The sequence below is a fragment of the Castanea sativa genome, chromosome 4, assembly GCF_040712315.1.
Source record: "Castanea sativa cultivar Marrone di Chiusa Pesio chromosome 4, ASM4071231v1".
Lineage (NCBI taxonomy): Eukaryota > Viridiplantae > Streptophyta > Magnoliopsida > Fagales > Fagaceae > Castanea > Castanea sativa.
Window position 1 is genome coordinate 34,132,640 of NC_134016.1, and position 13,222 is coordinate 34,145,861.

Consider the following 13,222-nt stretch of genomic DNA (forward strand, 5'->3'; position numbering starts at 1 on the left):
CCTTTGATAACCTCGACTCCCTTAATTGCTTCAAATCATGATCATCTGATGCTGATGACCCAGCTCCAGACTGATGTCTAACCGCAGCCACTATACATTGCCTCACCATAGATTGGCTTCCGATCAGCTCTTCTACCCAATCCCCAAATGGATATTTCACCTTCAAATGCAAAGTGAAAGGGATGGCCCCCATGGCGTAAAGCTAAGGTCTCGCCACAATGGCCGTGTATGGTGAATATGCATCCACCACTATGAAGTTGACCTCCACAACTTCTAACCCTGTCTGTACCGGCAACTTAACCTGTCCTATTGGTATAACCATCTTTTCTTCGAAACCTACTAGAGGTGAATCATAACTAGTTAAGTCTTCTGGTTTTAATCCTAAACCTCTATACAAGTCAAGATATATAATTCTGCCCCACTACCCTGATCCACCATAACACGCCTCACATCATACCCCCCAATCCTAAGTGTGACCACCAAAGCATCATCATGTGGTTGTATAATTCCAATCTTATCCTTCTCCGAGAAACTAAGTTCCAATTGTAGTGCAACTTTTGCTCTTTTCAGCCCAAGATTAGAGTTCTCGGATAATGGTCCAGCCACAGTCATTATCTGGGAGGGGCACAAATCCGCCTTTCCAGGGGTTGCAAAGATAACATTAATGGTGGCCAATGGAGGCCTCGAAGAGTTGTTCCCTTCAGTACCTAAACCTATGTGACTCGCATGCCCATTGGGCCTATATAGGAACTGTTGTAACTTTCCTTCCTTAACCAATTGCTCCAAATGATACCACAGATTTGTGCAGTTCTCGGTGGTATGTCCGCACTCCTGATGGTACTGACAATGAAGGTTCTGATTTCATCTTGCGGGGTCTCCATTCATCTTGTTAGGCCATTTAAAATACGGTTCGTGCTTGATTTTCTCTAGAACCTGATGGACTGGCTCTCGGAATACTGTGTTTACAACCTGTGACACAATACCAACCCCAATCTGCCTGTTGAAGTCTCGCCGAGGACGGTTGTCATTGTATTTGTCCAACATGAAGTTCCTCCTGTCCTGAAAGACCACCTTCACCTTTCCTTTACCTAACTGCTGATCCTCCTCAACACGCTTATTTTTATCAATCTGGTCCATGAGCTGGCGCACACTTCTGATTAGTTTCCCAGTTAATGACTTCCTCAAACCATGCTCGGCAGGTAAGTCGACCTTGAAAGTTCTAATGGCCACATCATCAAAGTCTCCATCTATCTTATTGAACATCTCCCAATATCTATCTGTGTACGTTTTTGTCACCCTTTCGCATGGCCATGGACAACAAAGAATCCAAAGGTCGAGGGACTCTACTTCATGTAATGAAGCGAGACCCAAACGCCCGAATGAGTTCCTTAAAGAAATTAATGGACAACGATCCCAGTCCATTAAACCATCTCATCTCAACAGGCCCCAAGCTGGATGGGAAAACTTTGCACATCAATGTTTTATTTTTGGAGTGCACAGCCATCCTTTGGTTGAAATGGCTTATTTGTTCCACAGGGTCAGTTCGATCATTATACATGGTGAACGTTGGCTGAGTGAAACGCCAAGGGAGTTTTCCCCCTTCAACATTATGTGTAAAGGGAGACTTAGAAATTTGATTTAGCACCCTACCCATAGCATCAGTTCCTAAACCCCTGGTGGATGAACTCCTATTCCTGCGATTATGGTGGCCGTTATCTTCATATGAGTAAGACTCACTAGGGAGAGTTCTCGACCTTCGCTTATAGCTATCCCCCTCATTCTCATTCTCACCAGAAGAAGATTCAAAGATGGATTGAATCTGCCTCTATCGTTCGTGATGTAACTTTCTCTTCAAACTGTCAATCTCCACCTGCATGGCTCAGGCTCTCTCTTCATGGGAGATTCTGCTTCCACCTCGTGACTGACTGCTGCTCGCATGAGTAGTATATACACTTCCCTCCCAATCTCCACCTTGTTCAATAGTGTGAACATCATCTTGACACTGAGACCCCCTACTCTCTACTTGGTGTGGACCTGAATTTGCCATGAACAGACTTTAGACTCCCTAAAAATCCAAAATTTTCCACAGACGGCGCCAATTGTAATGTCACAATTTAGTGCCCAGGCCCAACAAAAAAGAGGACATGGGCCCAAAAAGCTCAATACAATGAATTTGTAGAGTGTAGGTTAGAAATCTTGATTCTAATGAGTTTGAACAGTCATGGCAATGGCTCAAGACCACAAAACCATATAAATGAACAAGTTTATAAGATGAAATTTATCCTCGGACTCAAGCCGAGAACCGAATATTTATATTTCTTTTCACTTTAAAGATTTTTTACAAATATTTTTTCTCCTCCCTTTCTCTACAGGACCTCCTCTCCTCTTATAGTCCCTTTTTTCCTCCCTCTCATTCAAATTGCCCCGCCTTAATACTTGTCCCATCCACCTCTTTTGGAAGTCCCTAGATTATAGCTGTAAGGCTGAAAATCACTGTCCAGGTATCACTTCCTCATAAATGCGGCCAGATACTTTGGCATAGAGCTTTCAATGCGGATGCGGTAGTAGCAGCTTTCTCTGAGATCTTTTTCTTTACCCCCTTGCTCTCTGTGCCCCTTTCTCTCACCTATTTTCATCTCCAAGACCTTTTAGAATATCATTCTAGTTAACATGACATATTACTGGATCCTTGCTGTACTCAGCCAAGGAGGTAGTCTTCCTCGGATTATTTAGATTCATCTTACCTGTTACATTTGCTTCCGGGACTGTAAGTTCGATATTGTTTATTATTATTAATCTGTCCTCGAACAATCAAACGTTCTCGGCTAAGCCCATGGCCTAAAAAACGTATCTTGAGCCTTTTGTCCCCACAGTAGGTAAATCACTCAATTATTGAAAAGTTTTTTTTTTTCTTGAAAATGTGTATTATAACTTGTAATTAAATATGGGAAATGTTAAGGGAATTTCTTTAGGAACTAATTTTTTAAATTTTTTTATTGAAAACAAAAAAAGTAACTATTTAATTTTTTACAGTTTTTTATATTTTCCATGAAAATAGTATTAAAACTTTTTTAAAAATGTCCACTAACATATGCTTTAAAAGGCACCTGTTAAGTGGACCCGTTAAATATTTTATTATACTCCTTAAAGTATCCTTACTTAGATCACTAGTTAACAATAAAATTAATATTGGATAAACATACTTCTAGGGCCTTTGTTTTCTAATATCTTCTAGTGTTTCATCCACACATTTGAGTCGTGTGCACTCCAGCTAGTTTAACTTTTTTTTTTTTTTTTGAAAACTCTAGTTTAACTTTTTGAAGCTGTCTTCAACCAATGTGAATTTGATAACAATAATGTTAATCAGAACCCATCAATAGAATGGGACTTTTTGGTTTCCAAGATTTGCGAAAAAAAGAAAAAAAGAACTCTTCGGTGGAAAATTTGTGGCAAATCAACCTACAAAATATTGGGAGAAAGTGACATGAACTTTTACATGGCCCGCAATCCGCACAAGATTACCATCTCCGACAAAGAGAACTGCTAGATTTGAAAGGCTTTTCAGATTTTAGAATAGGTATTAGAGTTTAATTAATTTAAAGGTGTTTAGAAAAATCTTGCTCCCTTATTGCTGATCATAATAATTAATTCTTCTTTGGAGGTGGGCACGCCAATGTATTATACTCTTGACTATATATCTGTATACATAAGAGCCACAAATCTTTTGTATGTTATCTTTGTTTTCATTATGAGTCGAAATGCAATATGACAATTATAAAAGAAAGATGGCAGATAGATACATAAAGCTATGAGAACTAGAATAACTTATTGGAGAAATGAGATACATGTTTGGAGCTAATAGATTGGTTGCAAATTATTGCAACCAACACTACTAAATATTCTCTAACCTCACTTTTATCTTGTATGATACTCATCATTATATTTTTGGGATATTGTTAATATTTTGGATTGAAGCACTTAATATATGTCGGAATCAGTCTCTCCATAATTAGGGTAAAACTATCTACCAATCACCTATCCTAAACCTCGTAAAATTTGAACATATAACAAAATCCTCTATAATATGTAGGAAATGGAATATTCATTTTTGGTTAATTAATGAGGTTTAGACCAATTAAGGAGTTGGACCTGCACTAGATGATTGATTTTTCTAGTTGAGTTTAGGAATAGCAACAAGGTGGGTTTTCTATTCCCCGCCCCAACCCTACTTCCGCTTTAGGGTGGGCCCATCACATCCAAAATTTTCATATATATAATTTATTAAAAGTTTATTTTGAATGCATTAAATTAAAACTTAAAAAACATTAAAAAAAAACAAGTTCTAACATTACAAAACCTTCTCAAAGTATAACAATACAACAATTCAAGTAATAAGAAATACAAAAACAATTCAAATATTGCAATACAACAATTGAAATATATAAACAACATAAATATTAAAATATAAAAGTATATATTCAATAATACAATATAAAAAATATCATAAATTTAAAGTGTGAAAGCTAAAAATACATATGTATGTCTTGTAAAAAATCCTATAAAAATAGTTCTTAAATATAAATGGGAAGGGTGAGGGGGAAAATGTTCACCCCCATTCCCGCTTCATTTGTATGCGGGGTGGGTAAAACTCGTTCATTAAGGACGAGTGAGGCAAGTATTTGCAAGTGGGGATTTAAATTATCATCCTTAATTGAATTGCATGTATTCCTTCTTTAATTAGTGTGGTGTAAGTGTTTGCAGCCTTATCTCCTACCTATTGTTTCAGGAGTTTAAGTACTAATTGTATATTTGTATACCATACTTATCTAATCTTAACTGCTTTTAAATATATATATATATATATATAGGGTTGGGTCCAAATTACACTCGGTATAACTTCAAGCAATGTTACATTACCTAATATTTTTTATTTGGATGTAAATTTTGACAAATCCACCATTAGCTAGATTATATTATCTTTGTATATTCTCTATTCTTTCAAAATTTCAAGGTGATCAAATATCAATAGTCATGTCATTAATCAATTATTTAAATTCAAGTTTTTGTAATTTGAAATAATGCAAAAAGATGAGTTTATGGATCGAATGGTAAATTACATTTGATTGGCATGCAAATTTACATGCATATTAAGAATATATAGAATATGTAATTCATTGAGTGGATTTTCAAAATATGAATTAAATAATAAGTTATTGAGTTCTGTAACATCACTTACAGTTACATCAGGTGTAACTTGAACCCAACTTTGATCACCTTGAAATTTCGCAGACATGGAGAATATATGAAGATAATGTAATCTAATGGTGAATTTGTCAAAATTCGCATCCAATTAAAAAAATATTGAATGGTGTAACATTGCTTAAAATTACAACATGTGTAACTTGAACTCAGCCCATATATATATATATATATATATATATATATATATATATATATATATATATATATATATATATATATATATATATATATAATACCCTAAGATTAAGTATGGTACTTTAAAAAAAAAATCAAGGCTGAGAAAGATAGTAATGAAGCATCATGATACATCCACAAGTAGCTTTACTAGATGAAAAATAGTCTCATCCAAAAAGAAAAATAAATAAATGCTTCTTCGGTAATCTATTTTGGGATGTCCAAAATATAGTCTTCTTATTTTGAAAATCCACTCATGATTCATCTACTCAATATGTATATATATTTTGAAAATTCCACCGTTGAATTACATGTTCTATATATTCTTAACAATCATGCCAATTTTCATGTCAATTGGATGTTATTTACCATTTGATCCATAAACTCGTCTTTTATGCATTATTTTAAATTACAAAAACTTGAATTTAAAAAATTGATTGATGACATGACTATTAATCTTTGATCACCTTGAAATTTTGCAAGCATGGAGAATATACAAAGATAATGTAATCCAACGGTAGATTTGTCAAAATTTGCATCTAATTAAAAGATATTGAGTGGTGTAACATCGCTTAAAGTTACACCAAGTATAACTTGAATCCAACCCATATATATATATATATAATACCCTAAGATGAAGTATGATACTTTAAAAAAAAAATTCAAGGCTGAGAGAGATAGTAATGAAGCATCATGACTCATCCACAAGTAGCTTTACTAGATAAAAATAGTCTCATCCAAAAATATAGTCTTCTTAGAAAAATCAATAAATAAATTTCTCAGTCAAAATTAATGCAGATGATTTTGAAAACTTATACTTTTTTAATTAAAAAAAAAAGCATATACGTTAAACAACGTTCGCTTAAAAATTTGAATTTTCTATACAAGACCAATAATATGGGAGGGTGGAGATCATAAGTGAGTGTGCCCTTTCATTCAATTAAGTGGTGATTTAATCTTCTTATTACCCTGTAGGCTCATTAATCATCACTACTGTGATTCTCATAGTCATCATTGTCATCAAATAAGGGCGGCCTGTAGGTGATTAAGAGGAGCACATAATTAGGTATGTACTAGGGCGGCCTGTGGATCCCATCTTACACACAAGCAGAGAATAAGTAAAGGCATATGCCCACTTATACGTCCCTGCATTGGAAGAAAAAGCATGAGATCCACCATTTTCAATAAACCAGAAGTATGAAACCTTTGAAATCACCACCCTCCTTAAACTAATTTTTGTACCCTCCAACAGGGGGTGGTTTTGCTCCTACCTGGGATCACCAAGACAAACTTAATTGATTGTTCAATCAACGTCACCTATTTGAGCATAATTATCTTATAAGCACTAGGTATTTGTGGTCCATTAGACTAAAAGCATAAGAATTTATGTTTCTTTTGACACATGATGACCAGCCCAGGATTAAAAAAATTATGTTACTACTTTTAGTACACATGCAATGTAAAGGAGAATGTGCTTCACAAATCTTCCTCCAGTGAAATATAATTAAAAAAATTTCAATTTTAAAATGGGGTAGGATGGTGGATGATCGATGATTTGCCAGTGTGCTTTCATCTAGGGCTTTCGAACCCTAGGTTGTTCAAACTCATTGATGCAGCACTGGTTTGTAATTCTTTATTGGAACTTGGCCATACAATCATGGCCTCCTCATGGCAAAGCCTGAGGTCATGGTGAACCTCATTTGCAACTCAATTGATTGTCCAATTTTATATTTTTGCTACAAGGTGCCCTAGGAGTTAGCCTATATGTACTTTTTCTTGGTTCATTGGTATAATTTTGATAGTTAAAAAAAAAATGATTGGTGATGATTGTGATTGGTGTCATATCAATAACATACACAATAAATTTTTTTTTTTAATTACTTAAAAAAAAGTTAACACATTAATTTGTGAAATCTCTATGTATTGTAAAATTGGTACCAACTACATAGCAAGACTCTTATTTATGTGCCATTGTGCATATAGAATGAGAGATTAATTTCCTTTAAAAAACAATCCTACTTGGAGGAGAAGATGTACAAGCAATAGATCACTCACAATCAGTTACATAGATTTAATTAGAAGTTATTAAGAAATCAATTCAATGTAATGCATATTATCTTACCTAAAATGTTCCTTTCCTTTTTCTTTTCATGGCACTTCTCCTTAATATTAGTTAACTTAAAATTTATAGACTAGAATCAAGGGCCTTTTAGTTTAGTAGCATTATATGCTCTTTAGTAGCATTATATGCTCTCGTAATTATATGCTCCCTTTTATGAGGAGAATTAGGATTTAAATAACTGTTAGAATAAAAAAAAAAATGTAAGCTAGGCATGCCAGAAAAGCTTAAATCGAAGCCAATAAGCATTCAATTGTATAATCTCAAAAGGAACTATAGTGCTTTAATATTTGACTCCTTTTTGACTAGCATATATAAAGTGGTGGAGACATGGGGTTTAAAAGCCAAATCCCACGATTGGCGATTAATCCAAGGAATAATCACTCTAATTTCAAGACCATCATCTTGTTAGCTATGCTGCTTGCAACCTATAAGATTAGTCCTAGAATAAAAATAAAAAATTAAAGATTAGTAACTTTTTTTTTTGTAACCTTTTGCATCCAATGCCTATCCTTTGGTATATATTCATGTTATAAAATTTATAATGGTCAAACAGTACAAAATTTATGGACATCATAACTACCCTAAACGACGTGGTTAACGCCATAACAAGTGAATTAAAATTGATTAATAAGGACCCAATGTGTTGGATTATTTCATTGTGTTGTTTTTGTTTTTTCTCTTGGCTAGCTGCTTGTGCCAAGTTCTCTAGGTCATCTGATGTACACATATTTTCTTTGAGTTATTTATAAAATTCCTATGGATTTACCTCAAATTAAAAAAAAAAAAAAAAAAAATCGAATGAGGACCCAATGTACCTATATATTAGATGTCCCATTGGATAAGTACTACCTATTATAGGGAATATGGACACCCATTGTATGGATATGCCATTTACAGACATGATTTTTCAGCCTATAAGAGGTGGCCAAGATAGATTCTTGCATTCTCTGCATGTGTGTCTTTCAAGTGATGCGAAGATTTTGGAGAGAGGAAAGGAATATAGGGGTGGGTGACTGAGAAATAGTTAATAGAAAGTCCAAGCCAACTAGCATTGATGTAGATAAAAATAAGAAAAATATATTAATTTGGATATTCAAGTCCCATATGCACCCTTCTTTACAGGTCATGAGAAAAAGGAGAAAAGCTTTTCACAAGCACAACTCCCAAAAATATATTCTTGGCAAGGATTTGGATCCCCATAAGAGTGAGCTATGATCGTTGTTTGGCCTAGGTTCTTATTCCTCAATCATTTAAAGATTTTCCCTAAGATGATCAAATCAAAGTAAGGCCAAAAATTTTAGTTTATAGTCATGAATCAAAACCCTTAGTTAAAGAATCTTTGTAAATTTGGTAAGAGATTTACTAGGAACCCACACAATTTTTGTTACAAGTTTGTTGAAGTTATCAACTGTAGATAGTGAAGAATCATTTTCACACCTGGACTCATTATTCTTTCTTCACACTACTCGTAATAAATCAAATCAAAATTATGGCAAAAATAGTGGCACATTCAAAAGGTTATGCAGGAAGAAAAAGGCACACCAAGCATGAAAGAATAAAGATGGAATGGAAAAGAGGGAAAGAGGATTTGAAGCTTTGATTATGATTACAACCAATGGATGTGTTTGTGAAATTGATAATATTAAGAAAGCTGAGATTTCACAAAGTGGAAGACTAGTGTGTATAAGAGTTTATATAGTAGAACTCTCCCAATTACAACAGTTGCTTGGAAAACATGCAATCAACTTCACCTAACAGATCTCCAATACTCAGTTTAAAATTAGATTAGAGGATATCACTTAATTAGTATTTAAATACTTTGAGATTAGATCGAATCATGGATATTAGTAATTCATTACTGCTTTTCTTATTCTTCACTTGTGCTTAGTGTGAATTCACACGTTCACATTTCCATCCATCCAAATTTCATTCCTATTGAGCAATGCAGTTGGTGAGTATTGACTACTAACTCTAAACTTTCTTGGAGCGAATATTTTTAGCTGAATTGAGTATTACATAGTTTGAATGATATTTCTCTTTTTCTTATTTCTTTCATTTTTCCTCTTGCTGTTGTCCATTTTTATTGTTAAATCATGTGCATTTGCATGTGCTTGTACCATTTGGAACATGGTTTAATTTAGAACAATGTTATTGAGTTGTTTATATATGTATATATATGAACACGCTGATTCAATATTTCAATTTGATAAATTATCAATTATCCTTAAGCCTTAAGCCTTAAACTTATTAAAAATTGTAATTTAATTTAGGAGCACTTGCTTTGATATTATTATAAATTACTAATTCTTTAAAAAAAAATTAAACTACATCCTATCTTTAATTTTTTAATACATATTCTAATGGTTTGGACTTTGGGCTAAGATGTCTGCGAACAGAAATTAATATGGCATTTCTTCAAGCAATACTCTTAGTAAATTGGGCTATCAAAGGTGCATGCATGTCACTGAAGCAACCACTGTGACAAGATCATTTACCAGAAACGACAATAAGCACCACCTCCTCCAATAATATTGTTCATCCCAGCATTATTTTTCCGACTAAAACTAACATTGCTATAGATGGTCATTCTTGCTTACTATGTAGGCATGAAAAAAAACTTGGCTCCAAGTAAAATATAAAAATCAGACTTAAAAACAAAAACTCAAAATAATTAGAATGAAAAGGGTTCCAATTACTTGAACCAGTAGGATCTCAGTTGCAAATATCACTAAAATTTAATGGAGTAATGCATAAGTAAGAAGAAGCAAAATTGAAAGGGCAACCTGGTAATGCATTGATTTATGGTAAAACTGCTTACAAGGGCATGAAATTTAAAGTTCCATGCCAACATAGATAATATAGAACCACCCGTAAGGACCTTTTAACGAAAAAACACTAAAAACATTTCAAGCTAATACCAGAAACCCTACACTAAACCCAAAACCAAAATTATGCAGATAAGAGAACATAAAAAGTAAACTATCTTATTAGATCCTTTCCATAGAGTGATTTCAAAAACATGCCCGCCATCAAATTCATTGATTTCAAGCAACCCTAGGAACTGCCTTGCAGATCAAGGAGTTCTTCATCTCCAGTGAAAGTTTCAGGCACTCAGAAAAGTCAACACTGCAATGCTCAGAAGGAATCCATTTGAAGCTTTGGAGTAATTGTGCAAGCCAGAGCTGAACAGTGGCTATTCCCATGGCCTTACCAGGACAGACCCTTCTTCCAGAACCAAATGGAGCCAACCTAAGATCAGACCCCATAATAGCTACATCTTCTTTCATAAACCTCTCTGGCTTGAATTCATTGGGCTCAGACCAGACTTGCTCATCATGAGTGATTGCCCACATGTTCACCATGGCAGTTGTGCCTGCTGGGATAAAGTTTTGGCCTATGTGGGTGTCATGGATGGCAAGCCTAGCCCAAGAGAGCAAGGGACCCGGTGGGTGCATTCTTAATGTTTCTTTTACTATGACATGAAGATAAGGGAGGTTGGGGAGGTCAGAATCTGAGACTAATCGAGATGTTCCAACCACGGTATCGATTTCTGATTGAGCTTTGGCTTGGATATCTGGGTGTAGTACCATCCTTGCAAGAATCCACTCTAGGAGGATTGCCACTGTGTCAGTCCCTCTGAATATCATTTCCTGAAGATTTAAGAATATTATTAGTTGGATTTTTTTAGTTGGAATTTCACATTAAAAACAAAAGGGATTGGTGGTTGTATGGAGAAAAAAGTGAAGAAAGAAGAAGCATGAGAAACAAGACAAGAAAAGGGAATAGGAGACCACACCAATGTTATCAAGCAGAGAAAAAAATATATTCATATTCTCAATATCATTATTGGATACCTAAAAAGAACAATCACGTACTTATTCAAGCATTTATAAAACATGCAATTCTCTCAGGAAACAAACAAAACCGAAAAGATGGAAAACCAAAGCATAAGGAACCAAGTAGGTGCATCAATCAAACAAAGCTGCAAACAGTACATATTCCAAATAAAGTTGAGATTGATTGACTAGGGGAATTAGGATAGCAAAATTTTCTCGTTAATCTGTAAACTTAAACTCGAAGCAATTAACTAAGTGGTTTGCATGGTAAAGAAAATAATTGAAAAGACAAGAAAATGAGCAAGAGTAAACCTTATTATGAGTACTCTTACAAAAACTTGACCTATCATACAAGTTTAATTAAAATGACTTTCAAAGATAATCAAAGGTTAGCAAAACTTACCCATAAAACAGCAATCATATCAGAGTCACTGAGCCTATTCTCTTTCTCCAAATCAAGCAACACATCAACAAAATCACCTGAGCTCTCATCACCACCATCCCCAACCCCAACTACTATTTCACTATTCTCAACCCTCTTTGCCCTATGCTCCTCTATAATCCTCCCAACAAAAACATTCACTTTTGCCACTAAATTCCTACATCTTTTCCTCACTCCTTGCAAATCCAACCAACCCAAAAGAGGAAAGTGATCACTCCAATTGAACACCCCTAGCAACGCATAACCTTCACTCACCAAACACTCAAGCTCACACCCATGATTATTTCCACTCACTTTATCACCAAACTCATAACTCCTTCCAAACACACTCATCATAACATTGTTCAATGACCCAAAATGCAACACTTTCCTTACCTCAACCTCACCATTCCCTTTCATCAAGACTCTTATCTCATCCACAATGTTCAGCCCGATTCTTCTCCGAAACTCACCAAAATGAGCAATTCTCTTGGGACTGAACAAATAGGTTGCTGAGATTCTCCTCAGGTTCCTCCAGTACTCCCCGAACGGAGCAAATCCCATTGCCTTATGGAAGAGAAGCTCATAAGCTGACTCCTTAACAGGTCTATCAGCAAAAGCCGAGCTGTTCAAAATCTCTTTAGCTGTGTCTGGGTGGCTAGAGATAATGAACCGAGTGAACCCCACTGAGAATGCCATCAATGACTTGGCCTTAAAAGCCTCAGCAAGGTTACTGAGAACCCTATGAGTCAAAGAGCCAGTGAAGGCGAAAACCAAGCCAAGAAGTGGCAAACCAGAAGGGCCAGCAATGGCAGTCCGAGTTTGAACCACATGGACTCGGGTTTTTGATAAAGCCCAAGCAAGACCACCCGGCGAGAGCCAGAAAGCAAACACAGATATAAACAAAAAGACCCATATGAAAACCTTGAAGCTAAGGATTGTTGACAACCCAGGTTGCAGAAAGAAGAGATAGTAACAGTATTGTTCAAATGACATGTTGGTTGGATTTTTTTTCTTTGTTTTACGTTTGGTTGCCTAGAAAATGAGAGAAAATAACAAACACAAAAAACAGAAACCGGTTTTGGAGAATAAGAATATGAACGCACTGAAACACAAAGGAGAGAGAGAGGGAGGGAGGGAGAGAGCTGAGAGAGAGAGCTGAGAAGTCGTGAAATGAGAAAGTGAGGGAGAATGGTATGTATAGAGCAGGGAATTGGTGGTGGGGTTCAGAAATATTAGAATATGGAAATGTTCAACCTATCATAAATTTTAGCATAAAAGAATGGTGATTGGTCAATAACATTCATATAATTTGCTTTCAAAAAAAAAAAATTCATATAATTTCAATCGTATAATAAATAACTGTTTAAATCTTTTTTTTTTTTTTTATCGAAGAGATTGTAACAC

General features: G+C 35.0%; 2 protein-coding genes across 2 annotated transcripts; both read right to left on the reverse strand.

The window, feature by feature from the left end:
- Positions 1-381: 381 nt before the first annotated feature.
- On the reverse strand, positions 382-1,422 carry LOC142632762 (uncharacterized). Its single transcript, XM_075807107.1, has 2 exons — positions 934-1,422; positions 382-768 (listed from the first exon to the last, which is right to left on the reverse strand). Exons 1-2 carry the CDS (start codon positions 1,420-1,422, stop codon positions 382-384), a joined length of 876 nt encoding a protein of 291 aa, XP_075663222.1.
- An 8,914-nt stretch (positions 1,423-10,336) lies between these two features.
- Positions 10,337-12,954, reverse strand: LOC142631835 (cytochrome P450 78A5). Its single transcript, XM_075806159.1, has 2 exons — positions 11,798-12,954; positions 10,337-11,208 (listed from the first exon to the last, which is right to left on the reverse strand). The coding sequence occupies exons 1-2, from the start codon at positions 12,809-12,811 to the stop codon at positions 10,603-10,605; spliced, it is 1,620 nt and encodes a 539-aa protein (XP_075662274.1). The 5' UTR covers positions 12,812-12,954; the 3' UTR covers positions 10,337-10,602.
- Between the last annotated feature and the right edge of the window lie 268 nt (positions 12,955-13,222).

What these genes read in the sequence shown, in the direction of transcription:
- LOC142631835 (XM_075806159.1), bottom strand. Translation starts at nt 12,811, where the DNA reads ATGTCATTTGAACAATACTGTTACTATCTCTTCTTTCTGCAACCTGGG. An exon ending in ATATGATTGCTGTTTTATGG is followed by an intron (nt 11,209 to 11,797) that starts GTAAGTTTTGCT and finishes TTAAATCTTCAG; the next exon opens with GAAATGATATTCAGAGGGAC.
- LOC142632762 (XM_075807107.1), bottom strand. Translation starts at nt 1,422, where the DNA reads ATGGACTGGGATCGTTGTCCATTAATTTCTTTAAGGAACTCATTCGGG. An exon ending in TCCGAGAGCCAGTCCATCAG is followed by an intron (nt 769 to 933) that starts GTTCTAGAGAAA and finishes CAATTGGTTAAG; the next exon opens with GAAGGAAAGTTACAACAGTT.